Source organism: Parasteatoda tepidariorum, chromosome 1 (assembly GCF_982258835.1).
Source record: "Parasteatoda tepidariorum strain Cologne lab strain chromosome 1, Ptep-v5.0, whole genome shotgun sequence".
NCBI classification, from domain to species: Eukaryota; Metazoa; Arthropoda; class Arachnida; order Araneae; family Theridiidae; genus Parasteatoda; species Parasteatoda tepidariorum.
In genome coordinates this window covers 98,550,026-98,570,356 of record NC_141755.1, presented here as the reverse complement: position 1 = coordinate 98,570,356, position 20,331 = coordinate 98,550,026, and the positions used below count along the sequence as shown (strand labels likewise).

At 29.2% G+C, this 20,331-nt stretch overlaps 1 protein-coding gene across 1 annotated transcript in view; it reads left to right on the top strand.

Moving 5' to 3' along the window:
- The first annotated feature begins 1,648 nt into the window (after nt 1–1,648).
- Nucleotides 1,649–20,331, top strand: part of LOC147816637 (coatomer subunit gamma-2-like) — a 29,375-nt gene continuing 10,692 nt past the window's right edge. The window contains exons 1-4 of the mRNA XM_087168507.1: nt 1,649–1,733; nt 12,703–12,869; nt 16,201–16,301; nt 18,308–18,443. Coding sequence (XP_087024633.1) covers nt 12,749–12,869; nt 16,201–16,301; nt 18,308–18,443 — 358 coding nt within the window. The 5' untranslated portion in view covers nt 1,649–1,733; nt 12,703–12,748. The remainder of the gene's footprint in view (nt 1,734–12,702; nt 12,870–16,200; nt 16,302–18,307; nt 18,444–20,331) is intronic.

Genomic DNA, 20,331 nt, shown 5'->3' with positions numbered 1-20,331 from the left:
GAACAAAAAAAATTTTCGTTAAATAAAGTAGAAAAAAATAGTTTAACTCCTTTTCAAACAAACAACCACGTATTTAAATTTTCAGTCAAAAATTAACCGTTAGTATAGAATCAGCCTGTCAAGAAATTTCTATCTCAAAAGCAAAAAAAAATTGCAACCAAAACATCTTGTATCCAACTTCTTATAAGTTAATTCTGATAACTAAGAATTTTTATTTGAAGAAACATTTAAAAGTATTCCACGGTACGTTAGCCCATCGAAGAAAATCGTAATTTTTCGTTAGTTTACTTTCTGAAATAAGTAACATTTGTAAGAATTTTTACCGAATTTTTTATCTATAAATAAGAAAACATATTATACATATCGGCATCTGAAGATTTATCTTACAACAAAATAAAATCCTCACAAACCTGTATGTCAGCGTGTTTTAACATGCCTTGGTGCCGCGCCTCTTATACGTTCTGCATTTTTGTGCCCGTATATTTACTCGGCTCTTAAAACCCTGCGATGACTTTTTTATTTCTGAATATTGCTAAGAGATGACGCAACTAGTCACACTTGCTTCACAATTTTCGCATTGAGATTTTCCACCTTGAATTGAAATCAAAATCATTTTGTACTTAGCTTTTAACAATTTAGCCTTCATTAGTGTTACCGTTGCATGTCAAAATAGTTATGATGTATTCGGAGAGTGAATCTGAGGACAGTGCATTTATTATCTCTCTGTCGGAAGATCATAGTTCTGAAAAAAGTATTTACAAAAATATTTTTTACCTAAGTTTAATAATTATTTCATGCAGATATTTTTCATACACACTTTAAAGCAATAGAAATAATAAATATTTTATCACAGTGTATTTTTTTAAGATAGAACTTCGTTGCATTGTAGGGAAAACTGGAGATCAGTGGTCGGGACGTCACATATTATACCAACAATACGTCAAGTAAAAAACCATTTGAGGACAAAAATATTCTGCATTTTTGATTTTAGAATAGAACAAACATTAATTTTCAGAAATTTAAAAAAAAATGCTTTTTTCTTGGGTCGGAAATTCGTAGAAAAAAACCCCCCGACAACCAACCACATGCATGCTGCGTGAGAGAAAGTTAAGCCGAAAAGCAATGCTAATGTTTAATGATAATTTATTTTTAATGATCAGTTTGTCTTAAAATAAAAAAAATAATTAAGCAAGGCAATCACAGTACGCCTTTTCAAAACACGTGAAAGACTTAATCATCTCTTGTACAGTCTGTCTATGGAAGGAACACCCTTCGCCATTCATCTGGAGCAGAGACGGTGACAAAGTTTAACTATTTCAAGTAAGAGTGTTGTGTCAATATTTAAGAAAGGTTTGGTGAGAGAAAGGGAATCAGGGAAGAAAAGCTTGTGATAAACTTATTCCGCCATTTTTCTGGTTTCCATTGCAGTAGACTGCTTTAGACTTTGTCCTAATGTGATTTTTTTTAAACAGACAAACTATAAGTCATTGTCTCGTTTCTCCCTGTTCCCGTGATCTTTTGCACCGTTCACACATTCGTTTTGTAAAATGTAAGTGTCGTTAAGTTTTTCATAAATTTTTATTGAATTTTGTGATTTAAAATGCCGATTACCACATTTGTCCTCTTGTAATTTTCTTTGCAATTTTTACAGATCAAGTTGTGGTCTTCTTTTTCCTGATAGGGAAGAGCTATGACTTTGATTGTGGTGTATAATGTCATAAACCATAATTCAGGTACGAATTTCATTCTCATGTTCCATTAATTTTAAAACCTCCGCCTGTTTCGACCGAAAATTAAATTAAATTTTCACTTCTCAATAAACATTAAAAAACAATTTTTAGTTTTTATTCTAGTTACTATTCTATTTATGCTTTAAAAAAATTCTTAGTGTCACTTATTAATGTTGTTACCTGTTCCTTTGCTGGCTTTTACCCTACTTCTCACTTTTCTTTTTTCTTCTCTCTCTTTCTTTGTTCTCTGACTTTTTTTCTTCTCTGACTTTTTCTCTTATCTGCATTTTCTATAAAACTGCAAATTTCGAAACACCGGTTGCATATTTGTTTAGACTATTGCTCCTGTAAACCTAAATTTTGATGTACACAAATCTTTTTCATTTTCATTAATCAGAAAGCTTTTTTTCGTCCCATCAGTTTTTCGAAAAAAACATAATTAAGAAAACTGCGTTGTTTCTTTTTTTGCCTTTTTTTGATAATTTCTTCGGTGACACCTTACAAGCAGAACAATTTTCCGTCAATTTATGGAATGTTTTAAATTGCAGTAAAAATTAGAGAAAATTGGTAACTTTAATTTGATTACCAAAAAGTTCCATTTGCTTGACAGCTAAAAATTGCCCAATACAAGTTTTTGCTGATTTTTGACAAAACAACTAAAAGTTTGAATTTTCTATTGAATTCAGAAAATTGATATCCAATAAACGTTTCGTTATTTCTCCGCAAAAAAAAGGTACAATAATAATCTTCAGAATAAATTTTACCTAGTTTTCAACGAAAAAAAAAAAAAAAAAAAAAAAAAAAAAAAACAGAAATTTAAACTTCTCCAAATTGTTAATCCATATAAAATATTCATTTGCCCATTCGTCAAAAAAGTTTCGGATAAAATAAATTTTAACTATATTTTGATTTGAGAAACAATTCATTTTTTCTTCCAAACAATAGTCCTTTGCTGGATAGTATTAGTACATATTAAACTGCCTAAAAGTTTTTATTTCGCCCGCAAAATAATATAGCTCCACAACAGCAAACTATAAAACTTCTTGTCCTTGAAATAAACAATTTGAATTTTGAATTCAAATGATAGCCCATAGTGGTAAACCTTTGTCCCACCAAAAATGGTGTCTGCAAACTGTTGGTCCACAGTAAGCATTTGTTAGCATATACCTTTAAGTCTGTCTGCCTTTAAGTCTGTCTACTGTAAGTCTGCCTTTTCTAAAAGAAAAAAAAACTCCAAGCCGGGCGGATTTTATTAAAGAAAGAGTCTTTTATTTTAAAAGGTTTTATTGGCTTTTTTTTACCTTATTGTTCTTAACCTATGTGCATAGACATACTGTCTTTTGTATTTGAATTGAATTCATTGTACTATTCATTAAAAACAATTAAAAAAATTTATTCTGTAGTAATGCATCACACGTCTAATGCAGCAGTTCACAATAATACCCGTTAAAATAATGTAACAGATGTGATATAAACAATCAGTATCTTACCTATTACAAGTTGTATGATGATACAATGATTTAAAAGATATTTTCATGTCTTCAAGCTGCAGAAGTTCAAATTTTAGTTTCTCATAGTAAAACTAGGTTTTTAGAAATATATGAATAATTTACATCAAGTACAGCGAGTAAAAAAAAAAATCAAAACACTCTACATAACTTTTTTGTCCCAATGATCGGATTTTCTCGTTCTAAGACTCAAACTAAATGTTTCCCAGAGATTCAAAGATGGTAGTTTGTGCGGACGATATTTTAAATTACGAAATCAGAGACAAAAACATAGTTTTTCTGAATAAACATAAGTTTTTTTAACAGATTTGAATTTCTGACAATCAAAATATAGGGGGTGGCAGCGATCTTTCCCGATATAAAAATAAATTGATAATAAGATTGTGCTAGTTAAAAATTTTCCCGTTGAAATAAACTTTTGGTAATAAGTATGTTTTTCCATTCAATTGTTTCTAAAAAAAATTCCTACTTAGTTATTTACTTTTTTTAGGGTACTTGTTAAACAAATAGTTAAAATGCTAGTTATATAGTAATGCATTTTTTTGTTGCAATTCACCCCATTTACTTTAAAATCAGCCTAAAATTACTCTAAATATATTACTGTCACGTTTTAATTCATATTAGTCGTGCTTTGCATTGCTCCTGCTTAAAGAAATATTTTTCATAAATTGTGCTAAATATTTTTATGAGGCATATTATTTGTATGTATTTTTCTATAAAAATCTCAGATTTGCTAAAAATACTAATTAAAATATATTTGGTTGTAAAAGTTGAGAAATTGATTACTGTAATTTCAAGTGATTAAAAATTAACGTTATTAACACTTCCAAAGTTTACATCTGTTTCTCCAATAAACTATCGATTTTCAAATTATGATATCAAATCAAACCATTTATAATGTACAGTGCCCCAAAAAAAGGAAGAAAAAAAGGTATAATCCTGAATAAGTTTCGTTTTAATGATCGGACATTCATATAAGTGTCAAACTTAATGAACTACTTTTCCTCATCTTTCCTGCCGCTCTGAACAAAATAAAGAAACAAGTTTAGTTTCTAATCTAATACTTTTAATAAGTTTAATTGTTTCTAACTGTTTCATGCTATTAAATGTTACGTCCAAACAGATTTCAATGCTGGGGTAAATTGTCATGTTTCAATTGAGCCTAAATGAAACATTAACATTCTTGCCTTTTTAAGGGGAAATAAAAGACCAATTTCTATTTATGATTAATAAAGAAAGTACATTGAAATTATTTGCTAAATATATTAATTTCAGTTGCAAAATAATGTGTTATCTAAAAATCTCTTGATATATCTTATTTTTGTATAAACCCTTTGCTGTCGTATCCCTGTACTCTCAGCCACCAACGTTTTTTTACCGTTCCAGTCTTGCGTCTGCTCTCAGCCACCACAACAGAGATGTTAGCCACAACTTAATGACAAACTGCATATATTGCGACACTGTGAAGATGTAAAGATTGTTCTGAATGTTCAAACAGAAAAATTAAAGGTGCCAAACTAATTATTTTTGCGACACATGTTCTCGAAAACCAAGGCTTCCTATTGGAGACTGCTCTCAAAGATATCATACGATGGAGAACTATTGAAAGATATTTTTCACACAAAATTAAAACATATTATTGCGTTACTTAAACATATTATCTGAAGTTTAAAAAAGAATTAATACGTTTTATTTTTCCTTCATAATCTTGCATATTATGCATGTTCGTTCAACGATAATTGATTTCGACCAGCATGACACCCATGTATAAATTTAATACGACCGCAAAGGGTTAAGAAAATTCTGAAGTTAGAAAAACAACAATTTTTTGAGATGATTCTAAAAATAGCATGATTTCGGAATCTTTATACAGTTTTCTATTTTAAGTGTTTGCTTTTTAACAAAATAAAGCATATCGAGAATTTTCCTGGTATAAAAATGTTTTGTTTTTATTGTTCTAAAAGTGAGTATTCAACTTTAAGCAAATTTATTCAACATTAACCTTTTTAAGAGGGATTTTTCTTAAAGTTAGTGGGTGAGAACAAGTTTGATCATCAAGATAAAATTGCAAGTGCATAAATTTTCGCTCATTTAAAAAACAAAGCAATCTGTTATATTTTTTTGTTGTGCACCCATATGCATTTACTTTTCATTACTCAAAAATAAGAAACAATAAAAAAAAAACAATTTATTTTAATTTTTCAAAAAAGTATTAGGAGGAGCTAAAAGTAATGCCGTTTTGGCACTATAAATATTCGTTAGTCTTAAAAAACCAATTTCTTTTTTTTTAAATTCATTTTCGATCCGACATTGAAATCGTTGTTGCTAACGAAGGGTTATACATCATTGATTAAAAATAAAATCTTGATGACAAATATCAAATGCATCGAAACGACATTACTTTCCCGTCCCCCTAATAGTATGCTTAGTTAATAGTCAGCTGCGATTAAGACAATATATAAGATGCTGAAAAGTTTTACGATGCTTAAAAATATTGACAACACGTTTGTATTAATAACTATAAAATATATGCTTTTGAAATTCATAAATATATCATTCCAAATTTAAGTATACGCATGTATATTATTGAAATTGCATCAATTATTGAAAAAAGGAACTAAAAAATAAAATTATAAAAAGCTGATGTATAATCACATTCTATCAGAAACATGCTTTTACAAAACTCTACATTCATAGAATAAAATGTTTTTTTTTTCATTCAATAAAATGCATCATTCAAACCCCTTTACTAAATTACGAATCAATTTTTAGATAACTAAAAAAAACGGTTTTTATAATTTAAAAAAAAACGCATTAGCAATCTGTTATTAGCGAAAAAAAATAAGAAAGAAACTTTACGCTACTCGCATGTAAACAAAGTTCTTTTTAAGTTGACCGCATTTAATTGTCCCCTTTAAATATTTCTTCGTTGTCCCCAAATTATCTTCTTAAAAAATAATTAATTTTTCTCTGCTTCTGCTAAGTAAGAACAGTTGTAATTTTATATTTTTCAATGAAAAAATATGGAGATAAATATGGTTTCAAGAACTTATAATTCAGAATTTTTTCATCCACAATCAAATTAAAAAATTAAAAAATAATAAATAATTATTTAAAATTACTTCTTTGCATGAAATTAACTTTTGGTAAGCTTGTTTTATGAGGGAGTGTAATTTTTTTTAAATTTCTTAATTGATTTTATAAATAAGACTAAAAACGCAAGAAGTGAAATTAGCATTAGCGTGTCTGAACTTTGGATCACTCTCCTGACCGAACTATAAGAACCAGATTCCACAAATTGCGGTTACCCCTCATATAATGAAGGTTAAGAATCCAAATATATATATATATACATATATATAATGTTTATTCAGAGAAAGTACGTTTTTGTGTCCGATTTCGTAACTTTATTATTAATTATGACTAAATAATTAGCATATTTGATGTCACCCACTGGAACCATTAAGAATGACGCTTTGTGCGTGAAAATCTGATAATTAGGACGAAAGTTATTCAGGGTGATATCTTTTTTTTTGCCGACTGTACAGAGAGATTTTAAAGTTTATTATTTTTTTGTGCACTATATTATCAAGCTTCTTTTACGTTATCTGGTTTTTCAAAAAATAATTTGTTTCAATTAAAGCCTGCATTCTATTTATTTTAGCCGATCTTATTTTAGTGATTTGAGCAAAAAGCGTACCAGCTATGTTTTATCTGTCTTAAATCCGGCAACCCTGTTCGTAAGGTCACTAGCTGAAATGTAGTTACGACTGAAATTGGTTTTACATATTTAACGATCGATAAACCTACCGTTAAAAAAATCAGTAGCAAGTGTTAATTAATCTTTTACTTAGAATTTTAGAAAGATAAGTAGAACCCAGACCCACCCAAGGGGGGAGTATACGGAGATTAAATTATTACGTCAAATATTTGTTGATAACAGCATAAATAGTAAGATGAAGTAAATGTTAGAATTTTAGAAAACACAATATTGAATTTTGACTCAAAATGTTAGCTGCTTGTAGAAATTTCGTTGCTCTACTTTAGTTTTTCAAAATTTTTTGTACGGAAATCCAATAAAAAGCTAATACAAAGATATCTTTGGAACAAAAATTTGAACGAATATTAGCCCTCTCGAAATGATAATCCATTATAATTGATTACTCATTGCTTGATAGCTCATTCCTCTGATAACCCATTTACCAAGTCAATAATATCAAGTTGATAGTCAATTTCACGCCAGGTAGCGGCAAGCATGTCGGCATCCACAGAGGCTATTGCGCTTGTAATTTTGGCTTTTATGTCATCAATGTTCGACACGATCCTCCTGTAAACATTATCCTTTAAAAATCCCCAAGGGAAAAAGTCCAGCGGCGTTATATCAGGGGATCTGGGTGGCCAAAGAATTGAACCTCCCCGCCCTGGAAAACGCCATCTTCCTGGAAAATGCTCATTCAAAGAACTACGAACGATGATACCCCAATGAGGTGGTGCACCATCTTGTTGCAAAAAGACATGTGGCTGAAGCTCTTCAAGTTGTGGAAATACGAAGTTTTCCAACATGTCTAAGCATACAACTGATGAGACCGTCTTTTCTGTAAAAGAGAAAGGCCCAATGACTCGGTCGTGCATTAGTCCACACCACACATTAATCTTTGGGGAATCCCTTTGTGTCACACTGTATTTTTCATGGGGGTTTTCAGATCCCCATATGTGCACATTATAGCGATTAATAATGCCAGAAACATAAAAGGATGCTTCGTCGGAGAACATTATGCTCTTCAGGAAACTGCAATAGCCTCTGTGGATGCCGACATGCTTACCGCTACCTGGCGTGAAATTGACTATCGACTTGATATTCTCCGTGCGACGAAGGGGGCATAAGTGGAAGTTCATTGACAAGGGTCATGAAACTTTTTGAGTCTATCTAACCATTTATGTTATTAATTTTAATCTATTAAACATCAAAATAGGTCCGGGACTTTATAAACACCCTGTATATTCTGAAATGATTATTCTTATAAAACTAGAATATGGAATTATAGCTGCACTTGTGGGCTATTTAGTATTTTGTATTTCAATTTTTATAAATATTGATGTTTTAAGTAGAATGACGTCATTGCTAAAATTCTGTGTGGTGTTGAGCTCAAGGAACAAAAGCAAATCAAAATGTGGGAATTTTTTAAATATTCAACACTACTCACCACCACAGCAGGTTAGCCACTAAAAGAAGAAAAGTTTAATATTGAAATAAATCGAGATGCTTAAATTGAATAAAGTATTTCAAAAATAGCACTTTTGAAAAACTAAGTAGTTTTTTTTAGTTTTTTTTAAATATGTTATAATTTTAAATTTAATGATCGAGATTTATTGTATTAGTTAGTATTCCACCATTGTGAGATGAGTCATTAGGGGAATATGCTGTTTGGCGCGTTTTTTTAAATCGCCAAATTTGGGAATTTTTACGCTGTGTTCCTGAGAGTTATCTTATGTAGACATTTCTTAGAGAAACGAATTAGAAATAAATTCAAACAAAATTTTCTTATTTTCATACAATCTGTGACATTTAGAAAAATTCTGCTTTATACTGTTACATATAAATTTAATATTGATAAAAAACATAATAACACGATAAATTAGGAATAATTACATTTTAATTACGAATAATGACACGATAATTTACAAATAAATGATTATTATCATCGCTAATTTTTTCTCTATAATACATATAATTAAAGATCTGATACCAAAGGAGGGGTTTAATCGCAGTTCTTCAGAGTTATCAAAAGTTTATTACTTAGAATGTAAAGAATGTAAAATTTTTCCAAAGTTGCTCGGATTAAAGATTTCCTACCTCTATGAAACAAAATATTAAACGAAGTGGTTACTATTTAAGAAGTAATATCAAAGCTTTACACAAAGTTTCCCAGTTCATTTTAGTTAAAAATTTCATTGAAGGATTTGGAATTTATTCACCGTTGAATGTGGATATGAAAAAAAAAATCCAAACATGTTTAAAATACACTGAAATGTATTGAAAATGTAAATTTATGAAACAACTCCAATATTCATCAGGTTATAAAACTGGTTTTGATGCCCGATTCGTAAGATTTCGAATACTGTTTTAATTTTTGAATGTGATTGTTCTTATCACTCTATTTTTGACAAGGTGTCGAAATATATATATTAAGGGTGGTCATACGGAACATTCTGTTAGTAATTTTTAAAGTTTCAAATTTTCTTGCTTTTGCTCACGAGACCTCCTGCACCGCCATCTGAACAGATAAATGAATTTTAAAAATTAAATTTTTAAGAACTTCATTTTCCAACATTCGATATCTGTCGTATACGAAGTTTCATTCTAAAGTGTTCTTAAAATATTTATATTCCATTTAATTTTATAAATTAGACCATAAAAATAATTTTAAAAATTTGGAATATATTTTTGAGTTCAAAAAATACTTTCACTTGGTTCATCACATCACCTACAAAGTTTAAAATTTACTTACCACCACCTATTGCGGCTTCCTACACCACCTAAAAATAAAATATTTCAAGATATATTAAATCGAATAACAACAGTAATTTGTGCAAACCAGAGATACAATAAAATTTCGTAAGGAATCTTAAATGTATAACTAATTAGAAAAAATATTCTTCATTAATTAATTAAAAATTTCATGTTCCAACATTCTATAGCTGGTACAAGAATTTTCAAAATGTACTTCAAAATTACTAAAATGTTCTCCAAAATATTTAGACTTCAAAAATTTTTCCCATTATTTCTTAGTATCAATTAGATCATAAAAATCGTTTTTTAGAATTTAGAATACATTTTGAAATAAAGAACTACTTTTACATGGTCCAAAACAACATTTACAAGCATTCAAATTTATTCACCGTCTCCTACATGCTTCAAAACCACCTGAAATTGAAATATTCAATCATAAATTAAATCGAAATGACAACAGTATTTTAAATAAATCAGTGATACAACGGAATTGCATAGCGAATTTTGTGTACTTCAAGAATTTCGTATAATGAAAAGTGGGTAACTTTGGGACTTTTTTTGAATTTTTTTCTTTGATACATAGTTTAAATTTCTGAATTTACAAAGTATATTTGAAAAACCTTTTTTGCAATATAATAAATGAAACATTTTGGAAAATATTTAAATTGAAAATTCTATGTTTCAAATTTTAGTAGAACTTGACATAACCAACTCTGATCGTAAATTTTATGTAAAGAAATATACTTCAGATGTATGTTAAATAAAAATAGCTGTTACTGAAAAAAAGATGGAACATTTAGAAAGAAATAATGTTACAGATTCGAGTGGTCTGCAATATTTTTTTAAATAAAATACTACAAGACTAGGTACCTGGCGAGAAAAGAGTCGAAACCTGTATATTATGTTTTGTTACAGTATCTTGATTTTAGTGATAATTTATTTTTAAAAATAATGTGTGTGTTTTTTAAAAACAATTGGCAAGAGAAGCAATTAATCATGTCAAGCATATATTAAGAAAATCAAAATTGAACATAATTGCTATTGAACAATTTAAAATTTTCTTTTTGTAAGCAGCTTATTGTTTTAAGGGCGAGCATAAGTATTAGAGTTTAATATGACTTGTTGCAACGTGCGTGAATATTATTTTAAATTATTATGTTTCTATGTCCAGTTTGGATTCGAATACGATTAAATAAAGATATATTTAAAATATACGTGAAATGTCTTTTACAGTATTATCACGCACAGTAAGTTACTATAATTATTCCTAGCATAGTTTACAGTTTTCTTCCTTTTGTAATTCTGATATCAGCTTAAATCTTCTTCATAAACACTTGTCAGTAAGTTTATTAGCTAAAAGTATTTCTTTTCATTCTGCTTAGAATGTATTGTTTATTTTATATCTTCGGGAAAAATATACTTGAAGGGTGCCCCTTGGCGAAATTGGCGACTTATGTTTGGCGCTATTCCTTTTTGCGAGGAACACCGGGTAACAGGAATGGCGGTCAAAATATAGTGATATTTCAATAAAACATTGCAAAATTTGAACAGAACATGGGCTAAAACTTGCAATGAACCCAATATAAGCAAAATTAATAAACCCAAGAAGATTTTGAATCGAAGCAAAAATTAATGGAGTAGGTGCAGAAAGAAAAGGAAAAAAAAACAACTCCTTCATTAAGTCTGAATATTCTTAGATTTAGGTGCACGGAATTAACTAATAACAGTTAGATACTGCCTAAATTTATCATGAATAGAATCTGTGTACCTCCATCGCCACATAAATACGACGAAATGCGAATCGAAAATGGCGTCTGTAATACCGGACTAGCGGTGACATTTTTTTCTTAAATCCCTTTTTCTGACTGCCCACATACCTTCGACCTTATTGACCAGATTCAAAAGTAAACTTAGCAGCCGGTATCCAACGTAGAACTAACGGATCTCTGATATTACATATACCGTTGAACATTTAAAAATAACGCTAAAATCTAAACCAATCAGAATCACGATTGGGTTTCAACATTGCCCAGCTTGGCGATTACCCGCGATTATAACTTGGCGAGAATCGAAGGGCACCCTCAAATATAGTCTACCCATATCTTCCTTTTAATGAGATTTCTTTTCTTACCTAACAGCTCTAGTTATGAATTTTTTTTCTTTCAAAGAGTGCGTATGAAATAGTTTCTTAGAGAGCTAGTTATACAATTTTCAAGAAATGTAAAAGCCCAAAGAAAAAGGGTGCATCAAGAAACTATGCATTGTGTTCTACATTTCAACGTAGATCCTCGCACAAAGTCGCGACTTCTGATGCAATTCGTTCTTTGCCATTCAACATCACGATGCCAACATAGTTTTCCTATCAAGATAAAATCAACATCTTCGTAGGTTGATGAAATCAAAATTGGCTGCTTCAGCGGGGGCAAAGATCCTCGCATGTTATATCGTTAAGTCACAATCATCTTATATGGGCTGGCGGCTTAAATCAGAATTCCGATGCTTGCAAGAAACTACAGCAACTGTATAGCCATGACGATGTATATATTAAACTGATGGCCCGCTCCTAATCATCAGATGATCATTGCTTTTATATTCGCTGATCCACAGAACGTTATTATTTTAAATCTATTAAAGTATTGCTTTAAATGAGGACCTGTTTTTCCCAGAATGGCAGTCTGAAATTTGAATGTCCAAGATCCTCAGAACCCATAGCTTATAAAATCTAGCAGAATCACTACAAAATATACTTTTCCTCTATTACAATTATATAACTAAAAAAAAAATTCTAACGTATTTTTCCGTTTACTTTTCTCAGAATTATTCATCCCATAATATTAAAATATTGCATGTTATAATGATGTGATATTTATGCAATCTTTCTACAAAATATATTTTCCTGCATGTAGTAATAAAATAATTGAAAATGTCTTTAAGAAAAGCACTCTTGTTTCAGTTTGACTCTACGAACACCTTGTCAGATCAAGTGTTGGAGAACGGTTATGTTCAGATTGAGCCCAATGAAGGTTTTGAAGTGGTCTGTTACTTTCCTTGTTCAAAATTACAGTACAGTGTACCTGGTAGCATATGCCAGCATCAGCTTACCCAATGATCCTTTAGTTGGTAAGTTTCATTTAATTCTCAATGTTTTTAGATCTGCAAGCTATGTATAATTTGTCCACGGTAAGAACTCCCCCCACCACAATGTCTGAGACCATATGCTGCTATAGAGACAAAAATAGTGCATTTCAGGGAGGGTAACTTCACTTCACTTTAGAGTTAACACAATAAACCGAAGAAAAAGATACGCATTCTCTCGCTGACCAGAGCTAAAACTTGTCCTATGCAGTGACCCCCCAACCCTACTTAAAATAGTTATACCTCATTACCATAGTCATCGCCACATGGTCCTGACGAATGGCTGAGGAATTTCTTACTTTTGGCAAACTATATGCAGTGGTGCTAAATATTACAATTTCATAGTTTATCACAGTCTTGCCGGTTGAGTTGTAAAAATTATGGTTTTCAGGAGATTACGTAATCTTATTCTTAAAAAAAATTTTAAAAAATTCGGAAAAAAAATTATTCTTTAAAATAATTTTTTTCCCTTAACTACCAAGAACTAATCTAATCAAGTTCTAACTAAACAATAATTTTTTTCTACTCTTAGAACAATTTTAAACATAATTTTCAAAAATAGAAAATCGATTTCATAGAAATAAAAACATAGCTGCCAACTCTACAGAATTTTGCCAGTTTATCCTGGTCTTCTGGTTTATTTAAAATTCTAATTGTTTTTGTACATCATTGAAAATTTCCTAAAATTGAGTAAGTTTCCTGAAAGAAATCCCTATTTAAATAGAATTTTTGCACAGATTATTGCTTGCTTGAATATTTAAATGAATATAACATAATGAAGTACATATAAGTAATAGGGATGAGGATTCTCTTTTTAAATTAACTAAACAGTTCTTTCAACTATCTTTGAATTAAATGCCTTTAAAAAATATCTTTGAAAAAAATCTTATATCTTCGAAAAATATTCAAAATTATGTATAAACATAATATACATAGTATTTCAAGTATGTTTAATGTCAATCATAACTGCAAAATATTGCTCTTGTTCTATTTTGATTACTATAAAAAAAATCCCTAAAATTCCATATGTGTGAAATACTTAGTGCATTTTGCAACAATTATCTTGAAATTTATATTTCGTAAAGTATACCGGTTTTTTATCCTATCAATGTTGACAGCTATGTAAAGAAAAGAAATCACATCTTTCCCTCCTTCCAACAAGATAGTCTAAAATTTTTCTTCACTCCTATAGAAAGCAAAAAAACATTAAAGCAAATCTTAAATGTTGAGAGCAAAAATATTTTAGTAGTTCAAGTGATAAAAAGGTAATAATATCTAGTTCTAATTTAACTACAAAAGTATAGAACACTGATTCTAACTAATCAATTTAATTTTACAATGAAACAAAATTTCAGTAATGTATAATTTTTAATACTCTTATCTGAATGTTACAAAGTTGCCACTCCATAGGGACAACAGGGAAAATCTGGAAAATACACGGAATTTAAAAGTTACCTGAAATAACAGGAAAAATGCAGGGGATTTTTATTTTTTCTTTACAAATTGGGAAAAGCAAGGAATTTTAGTTCTTATTTTCGTATTTTTAAAAATGGTGCCCACTTAAAGCGTAATCTATGGGTTATTTCAGAATGTTCAGCTGTTCCTTTTTTTCAGTTTTCCTCGAAATTTTTCCCTCAATTAAAGTTAGTATAGTTAACCCAACACAGTAATTGTGTTTCCTCTTAATATATTGTGTATAATATGTACAGGGAAAGCACAAGGAGTTTGTTTTCCAGATTTGAGGAGCAGCCCTGTGTTACTTTTTTTATTTAATAGTAAATTTTTGCATAATTTTATATTATATATCTATATAAAATATGGTATGTAAACCTCAAATTTGTACTAATTTGAATTCTGTAAAGGCTAACTGCTTAAAAAAAATTATTTAAAGCAATGTAAAAACAAAATATTATATGCCATTCTGAGTTTGAGCCCTGCTAATAGGAAAAAGTAAAGTCCTCTTATGTTAAGAAGATGAGCAGTCAAGTTTTTACCAATTTTTATTCATCAAAATTGAGAAGTTTATCTATTAATGATGGCATCACAAGGAAACACATTCCCTATTCATCATAAACTTCACATTAAGCATCCTTCACAATAGAGCCTTTTTTTTTAGCAAGACAGATTCAAAAAGTCAATTTTGTAACATTTCTGGCGGTCAGACTGAGGGGCCATGGGACATACGAAAACCCACTAGTCCTAAGTCCAACATTTTCAAAATCCAAATGTATTTGTTGCTCATAACCTACACTTAGGAGACTCATTATTGGCGAGTTATTGAGAAATGATTCTGCCAAAAATAAAGCCAACTAACATTAAAATAGAAATAATCTGGCTTGAAAATTAATCACCAAAAATTCCTTTCAGAATTTAACCCCGTAACCAAAACATTTATGTGGCTCATAAAAGAATAAAGCAGCTTAGACGAAGTTAGATTTTAAAAAAAGAACTTTTGATATTCATTTTGTTGCAACATTGAATTATAAATAGTTATACGCTTGCATTGCGCAAAGAGTTACATTTAGTGTTAGAATAAAATTATTTATTTTCGCTTTGATTGAAATTGGATAAAAATTAAACAGTTGATTTAATTTGCTTAGAACAAGATTTGGAATGATTAAACATGATGGTGCGTAGTTTTTTTAAAAAGTGCTTAAAGGTGCTTATTTTCGATTTTTTAAAGCCCTTAAAGGTGCTTTTTTCATTGGGTGCTTTTAAAAAGTGCTTAAATTTCCCTTTTCGAAAACAAGGTTTTAATTCGTTATTATGTCGATTTTCTCCATGTATTATGCAAAAGCTTGCTTTTCACTTTGTTCTATTGAACGCTTTCATATTTCATTCGACCGCAATCCGTTTCGGCGTACCGTCGGTTCGTAACGTGTGATAGCGCCAATCATTTTACATGTTTTACATTATTTTATCATGATCATGTAAAGTCTTTGAAAATTATTTTGCATCTTCTTAATGTTTATAGTGCTTAAAAAGTTCTTAAAAGGTGCTTATTTAAAGGTGCTTGAGAGATTTGGCTACGCACCCAATTAAAAAGTATTATGAATTGATGAAATAAAGAAATTTTAAAAGCTACGAAATATGTATACCCTATAATAGCATGACAATATTTTTCAAAATAGAAAAATTTTTAATTAAATATGTTTTTGCTAATTAGTTAAAATTTTTAACATCAGTGTCAGGTCAGCTAAAGTATTGCACAAAGTACAGAAGTTTTGACAGTAACGATTTGCCTACATGTTTTTAATTTCGTGTTAAAAAGTAAATTGTTTTGTGCACTTATATTGAAACTTATAATGTCTTTCAGCACTTGGAACATTGAGTAACACAATAAAGTACTTAGTTAAAGATTGTGATTCAAACAGTGGGGAACCAGATGATGAAGAAGGCTGTGAAGATGAATATGAAGTGAGTATTCTTACTTATCTTGTCAAGAAATGACTCTATTACAATTGTGCATGTTCCTTCTTTCTGCAATGATGGTGTGTGTATGAATTTTCTATGGGAGTGTCTGAAATAACAATATATATCTATGCACATAAGTTAAAAATGTAGAGAAAATATGAAAAATATTAAAGATTAATGAAGAGAGAAGAAGAAAAAAGATTAGAATAAATCTTCAAAAAAATTATTTTTTTATATCTAAATTCTAAAGGAATGAATTGCTTAAGAGTCTTTTTAATATTGGATGAGCATTTTGATTCCGAAATTCGCGCCTGATTAATTCGAAGGATTATGAAACAAACATAGTGAAAAAAATGTGAACAATCGCAAATATGAGAATTAATTTTCAAGCAATTAATAATTTTAACTTAAGCAATTTAAATAATTAAAATAACAGCATACTAAAAAGTGCCTTGGTTAATATATTGAAATTTTGAATTAAATAATAGTATATTTAAATTTTGAAATGTAATTAACTTTAAAAAATAAATTACATTGAATTGCGAGAACACCTTTACAATGAGTGTACTACAAAAATTCTTTAAATCAAATAATCCCTTCCCCCAGATTCAAGTGTAGAAGAAAAAAAATTCTTTCAAACTTTAGTATTCTTTGAAATCTAATAAATTAAAAATGCTTTTTCGTTCATATTTGTAAAAGGCACCAGGCTTAAATTTGCAATCAATCACTGAAATGATTGTCCTATGTTTTTTTAATTTGTTTTTCCTTCTCTGCTAGAACTTAATATTATTATAAATCTATTCTCTGGATCGAGATATTTTTAAAGATAGTTTTAAGTGTTAATGAAGTTTTTATTGTTTGTAGATTATTATATTTAAATTATGAATTTTTAAATTGTAATTTTCCATTAACTGTACAAAAAATAATTTACTGGTAATAAACATAATTCAATTTTACCCATTTACTTTAATGTTCCTTTAAATACAAGTGCTTTTAAAGCTCATTAAATATATATTTAGTATATTATGATGAAGTGTTTGTTCTGCCCAGGGTCAGTTTTCAAATTTTTTTTCCACTAAAATATTCTGATCTGAACTACTTTACACTTCACCAGATAAGTAATTGACAGTCTTTAAAATCCAGTAAAATGTTGAGCTATGGTTGAATTCAATGCTAACTGAAACCAGTAGTGATTCTTTTAAGTTTAAGCAATATCCTTGTATTTGGTATCATTTTAAGGGAAATTTAATGTAATTTATGAATTCAGAAGTTATAAGTTATTTTTTGGATTTATACATGATTATAGTAAAATTTATCATAAGTAGACAGCATTCATGATTCTGACTTTTATTCTATAAAAAAAACTGTCGATTTTAAAGAAGAAGAATTTATTAAAAATATTACGATTTTGCGCATAGTTTGACTTATATTGTAAAATAAATTCTTCCTGATGTGCAAATTATGAAGTGATTTCTGTCAAAAAAAAATTCTCGTTTTGTAAGTCAGAAATTATCTCAAATATTTATTTGTCCCTTTGTTACAATTTTTCTTTTAAGTTTATTTTATTCATTACCACCTTTACCCTTAACTTAACCTGTTAACTTAATAACTAGTTTTTTCAATAAAATCTATTAGAGCAATCATGTTATGTTACATTTTTGAGAAAAAAGTTTAACAATTTTAAAGTTTCTCATATAACAGAGTGGACAAAACTAAGTGTACCTTCAGTTACACAAAATTGAGAGGTTGGCCATTTGAAATTGACTCTAGGAATATAAACAATTGCTAATACATCCTGAGTCAACTAGTTTAAACCAGTCCCTCCACTACTTTTTATCAGATAATTTTGCTTGTAAATTTTTAAAAAAAGGAAAAAAAACCTTACATAAATTGAACAAAAAACCAATAAAATCAAATAAATACAATTTTTTTAATTACCAACCAATACTTACTGAAAAAATTTCCATAAATTTTATGTATAGAAAAAATGAATGCAATTGTCTCTGCAGCTTGAAGAATTGGACATAGTGTTGAGCGACCACATTCAAAAAGTATTAAAAACAAACTTTAGCGCTGCTTGGGAAGAGTTCACTGCTAAGAATGAACTGGAAGACACTTATGCCTTTAATCTCAAAACACTGGAAGGTAAGCTTAAATATTTTCTCATAGGAAATTGGAAAAGTTATAAAGTAATTTCCTATCAATTCCTTAGTGTGTAGGGTTTAAATGTGCTTATTTTCGTTTTTTAAAAGTCTTTATAGGCGCCTTTTTTGGTTTTAAAAAGAGCTTAATTTCCCCTTTTCAAAAATGAAATGTTGAATGCAAAAGCGTGGTTTTAACATTGTTCTATTCAACGTTTTACATTCATTCAAACACAATGTATTTCAGTGGACCATCAGTAAGTAGCGTATGAGAACGCCAATAATTTTACATGTTTGATGCAATACTTGCGGGTTCACGTGTGCGTATATTGAGCTGAGTTCGGTGAGATTCTTGCACTCTCATGTGCATTTTACAAAATATTTTCAATATCAGGCTTCATATTCCATCTTCTGAAATCCATCTGAAAAATCTCTCTATCTTTTTATGGTGGCTAATATAATTAAGAAAAGAGTTTTTTGTCAGAAACTAGTTATTTTATTATGATCATGTAAAGCCTTTGAAAATTATTTTGCATTTTGTAAATGTAAATAAGGCTTAAAAATATTTTTTGAGTGTTTAAAAAGATGAAGACTTATAGCTGAAATTATAAAAGAAAATAAATTAAACTTTACAATGAAAAAAAAATTTAAAACTATTAAGCATTGTATATTTATTTGAAAACAATATTATTTCATTTGAAAATGTTTTTAAAAAAATTTAATATCTTTTGCAATGAAATTCAGTAGGTAAATTCCGGTATCAATACCTGCGTCAAAAAAACCTCAGCAGCGCCACACAAGAAGCAAAAAACAATGTATTGGAAAGGATATTAACTAAAAGTTTAGCCCATAAACACAACTATAAAAGCTGTCACATATTTAAAAAAAATTTTCAAGCAGCAAAACCCTTTAACCCCTTTTATTAGACCTGAAAATAACTACCCGCTATGTGGCAAGTGAACAGAAAAAGTTGCGAAAAGTGTTAAATAAACAACTGCTTATTTTTTTCCAGTGCTTATTTCAAAATTCGTTTACTGTAAAAGTACGTCAATAAAAAAAATATACTCTGAGAATTCAGAATTCATCAATTCATGGTTGAAAAAATCCTGTGGAAGGAGAATTCTTTAACAATTCACTTTCAAAGTTGTAATATATACATTAAATACATTTTGACCCCCCCCAATATTTTTACACAACGTTCCTTAAAAGTCAGTATGAAGTTTTGTCACATACTTATTATTTTCATTATTCAATTAAATTTTTATAGCCTTAGATTATTTTTAATAGGAATTTTTTTAAAAAAATATAATTAAATCGAAGTTAAAAAAAATTTGTAACATGTGGCTTTAAAATGCCTTTAAATGACATCATTTTGGATCTATTGACATCTGTCACCAACTCACTTACTTGCAAACTTGATCAAGGTACAAAGCCGATAATTGAGGAATGAAACTGAGGAATCATTAAACGGTGTCCTAGAACGAATTACTAACATCTAAATGGTTACATTGGTGATGTTCAATTTCAAATAATTGTGTGTTGTGAACTAGTAATGATAAACGGAAAGTTATGTTACAAGTTCCATTGAGATATTTTATCCCATTTCAATGATTTATGGTAATAATATTAATTGGACTTAAAAGTACCATAAAGGTACATAAAGTTTTATACAAATTGAAAGGTACACTAAGTTTTACACAGTTTCAAAAATTTATAAATATTACTTTTTAAGGGATTAGATATGATATGAAGATAACTTCATTCAAATTAGGCATGATAGTCTTAATGATGAGGATGGCACATAATTTGCAGGTATTTGGCGATTCACCCTAGCTCTGGTAATAATGCGATTTGCTAATTCTTTTCTGATAAATGAAGGGGGGGGGATTTTT